At 49.2% G+C, this 3890-nt stretch overlaps 1 protein-coding gene across 1 annotated transcript; it reads left to right on the forward strand.

The window, feature by feature from the left end:
* Positions 1-760: 760 nt before the first annotated feature.
* On the forward strand, positions 761-3562 carry LOC103096612 (ras GTPase-activating-like protein IQGAP2). The gene is made up of 2 exons (XM_056824784.1): positions 761-1607; positions 2535-3562. Exons 1-2 carry the CDS (start codon positions 1506-1508, stop codon positions 2697-2699), a joined length of 267 nt encoding a protein of 88 aa, XP_056680762.1. The 5' UTR covers positions 761-1505; the 3' UTR covers positions 2700-3562.
* The last annotated feature ends 328 nt before the right edge of the window (positions 3563-3890 follow it).

Consider the following 3890-nt stretch of genomic DNA (forward strand, 5'->3'; position numbering starts at 1 on the left):
CCTCATCCCCCCCCAAAGCCCCTCTGTCCAATGCTGGGGAGAGGGATGTGACACATTGTTGCAGTGTGGGCAGGGCAAAGCAGGGGATGGGGATCCGGGCACCAAGTCTGGAGGTGGGGTGGGGGAAGGCACCGCACAGTTCCCAAAAGTGTTTCCAAAAGTTTCCAAAAGACTCAACCATCACTGACCTAGAATCACTGCCCAACCCTAGTTTTCAAGGAATCCCCATGTGCTCCTCATGTTGTTCCTTGAGAATATTCTCAATCCTCGCTATATTTCTCCTTAAACTTCTTCCTGCATGAAATCACAGGCATCAAAATGTGTGCTTCATGCAACAGTTTTTCAGTGACAAGGCTTAAGTTCCCTTCCTTGCCTTCCTCTCCCCCATATGGCCAGAACTTGCATCCAGGATTCGTTCTGTTCCCCCGAAAGCACCAGATCATGCCTGCCTCCCATGATTAGATTTTTCTAGTTGGGATTGATGTGGGTGATAAAAGTCTCAGCTTTGTAGAATAAGCCCAGGCTATGAGCTCTGAGAGGATGATTATAAGAGAAAAGTAGCTCTCTGTAGAACTTTCTCTCCAAGTTGTATTGGAGGAGTGGCCAAGCAGTCCAGCATCTTTGCCAACAACATCCCAAATAGAAGCGTGCAGAACTAGACAGGAGAAACAATGGAAGGAGAAAAGAAATGTGGTTTTACAAACACTGTTCAACAAGAACCAAAGTGCATTTTGATTCTGTAATCTATCGAGCCCATGTTGGACGTGAGAATCGGTGGCCCATTGGGAAAGGTATTCCCTGAAGGACTGAACTCTTGAAAGCCTGTTTGTTTTTGGGCTGCAACCATTGAAGTTGTTGTTTTTTCAGTATATCCTTTCTGAGGAGGAAAGAGATGAAAGGGAGGAGCTCCTGACCCAAGTTGAAATCCAAGGGAGCATCAACGAAGTCAACAGTAAGTGATGTCATTTTGTGAAGGAAGTGCGAGGTGATAGACTTTTGTTCCCTCAAGTCCCCTGAAGTTGTGTGGCATCCTTTTCCTCTTTCTGCCTTCTGCTTTTGACATTGTTTTTGTGGAGGACTTTCGTGCGAGTCCATTCATGAGGCTCGGGGGCTTCTCATGGTTTGAAACCTCCCCAACTCCCATGGGATGAAATCTGTGACCTTGTCCACTGTAGCTGCTCCACAACTATTTGGCCCCTTTTGTTGTGCCGGAAGGCTGAGACACGCCATCTGCCCCTTTCCATCAAGGATCATTCATCTCTGATGTGGTCTAGGTATTGTAGACCTCTCCGTGGTCAGGGTAAGTGGTGATTGGCTAGGCTGGTGCTGCCCGGAAGAGTAGTGATCGTTAAACCCCCAATCCCTGAGCGATTCAAGGGGAAACACCAGCAAGTACATAAAGTGTGATTCTGACTGCCATCTGACTGCCTCCTTGTCCTCCAGGGCTCGCTGCTGTCGATGAGATCAATGCTGTGATTCGGGAAGGTTATCCCAGTAACACCGTGATGGCACTCATGAAACCTGAGGCCCAGCTCCCGACCGTTCATCCCTTTGCTGCTGTTCTGTATCAGGATGAACTGTTCAACCTTCAGGAACAGAGCTCTTTGGTAAGTGCAGGAGGTCTGTGGCTGCATGAGTGACTCGGAGGCTGGAGCATTGCTTGGGAAGGGCAGAATCCACTTGAAAATGAGGTGTTGCTCTGAGATCATGGCAGAAGGGGAAGAAAGCTGCTGGGACTTTGCGGCCATCCATAGGATCTAGTTGCCCTTCACTTAAAGTAGTGATTCCCCAGAAAGCATAGGCACTGCGTCGTCCGGACTGCCATGACGGCTGGTCCCGTGGAGGGAGCATTGGACCGGGGGTCCTGCAGACTTCGGTTCCCGTGTGGCCTGGTTGCCTTTGGTAGCTGGCTGATCGCGAGCTTCACGCCAATGGCCTAGCCCTTACATACCACTTTTCTGCCTTGGAAGCTCTCCTGAGCATTGATTCCAAGACAGAAGGGAAGGGATTGACCAAACAGACTGAGATGGAACAGTCAGTGAGGCAAGCCGGAGGAACACCGGCCCGGGGCGATACCCTGAAACGTTAGGGCCCTGTGACCTTACTGAAGGTCCCGAAGCCCCGTCGCCTAGGCCTTCGCATTCTTTTACCTTGGAACCTAAGCACTCTATCGGTGTCACAAGAGAAGGTAAGGGTTGAAGAAAAAGCCTTTCTCTTTCTTCAAGCACTCTGTCGGGAGTAATAGCACAGCTCCTTGCCAGCTTATCATCCCGTGTGGCCTTGATAGTCAGCTTGTCGAATTATCAGCTGTTGGCAATATTAGGGACTACACTGGCATTCCTTCTCATGCATCCTTGTTCTTCTTCTCATCCACCTACCTATTGACTTCCTTTTCTTCAATTGTGACCATGGCACCTTTGGCAGCAAGGTGTTTCAAGCAGGTTTTTCGTTTTTGTGTTTCGTGGGGATTTTAAGAATTGATACTTTGTATAATGCCGTGACAATTCTCCTGAAGGACATATGTTTTGCTCCAGAACTACTTGGCCCCCGAGGAGCTGTCCACGACAGTAGAGAAGGTGTCAGCCTTTGCTCTGCTTAACCAGGCGTTGGAAACCGAGGATCTTGAGTTGACCCAGGATCGTCTCAAAAATCCCTCAATTGACTTCAATAACCTGGATGAAGCACACTTGGAACGGTAAGGGATCCCTCATTCCTTTCAGCTCTTTGTCAGTGGTACCGCTGAGATTCTGGAATCATTGGCTCCAGGGACCTGTAATCTCCAGGATGGAGTCCTTCCTGTCAAAGCCCTTTGGAAATGTTTTTGGTTTCCTGATCGGCCATATTCTAAGTGGTCATGAAGAGCTAAGAGTGCTCGTGAACGTTGTCTTGGTTGTATTTGCTTTTCCGAAAAGGTGGACTTGTTCCTTTCAACTGTGGGGGATATGAGGGAAGCTGCCACCGGAACCTACACGTTTGCCATGCTTTCAGGTAGAGTGGCTACCTTGGGCTTTCTGTCCAGTAAGAGAGGTCCGGTGACAAGCTAAGGAAGAAGTCAGCAGGACCTGCTTTTGAGTCCTCTGTGGCCTGCGTGAGCCAGACCATGTTGAGCTCTCAGTGTTTAAGGAGCCTCTCTGCACTGGTAGATCTAATCACTGTCAGGCATCCTGCATTATCTCCAACCATCTATACCATCACCTGCTCTAATAGGGGGCAAAGCAGACATTGAGAAGAGGGGGCTTCCTTTTGCTATTTCCTTGGGACAGCCCTGAACAGGGTCCTAGCTGGCACTTGCCCATGTTCAGCTGCTGTTCCTTTCATTTGATGCTGCCAGAACTCACTCCTGGACAGCAAAGACACTGGAGCCATTAGTGCAGGATGGATGGATGTTCTAAACCAAAGTGAAAAGTTTGAGAAAGAAACATACCTGCATGTGGAAGAGGGCAAGGCCAGGATACTTTTTAGTCAGGCTCTACGGGATTCTCCTCATTTGTGTTGGTGACCCCCCCGAGGGGAGGTATTGCTGGTCCTCTCCCAGTGTTAACAGTTATAAAATGCCCCACCTTACCCCCCATCCCCTCACCGCCCACCCTGAAGGTGAGCAAAAGTTCTCCAGAGGACAGATTTGTTAGGGGTCCCCTACCCCAGCCACCTCTGTACCAGAGAAGGAAGCTGAGGCTTAGATAGGTTTATTAGCTTTGCCTGTGATCCCATTGGTAGTAGATGGCCGATTAAGGATGAAAAACGAAAGGAAACCAAAATTACCCTTTGCTTGAAATCTTGGGATCTGTCTTAGGCTTTGGTTCTGAGGCCAAAGAGCAGTAAGGGCTAGAGAATGCAGGCGAAGTGACTTCTCCATTGTTAGGCAGCTAGGAAGTGTCTGGGGTCCTCCT

The sequence above is a fragment of the Monodelphis domestica genome, chromosome 3 (genome assembly GCF_027887165.1).
Source record: "Monodelphis domestica isolate mMonDom1 chromosome 3, mMonDom1.pri, whole genome shotgun sequence".
In the NCBI taxonomy this organism is placed as follows: Eukaryota; Metazoa; Chordata; class Mammalia; order Didelphimorphia; family Didelphidae; genus Monodelphis; species Monodelphis domestica.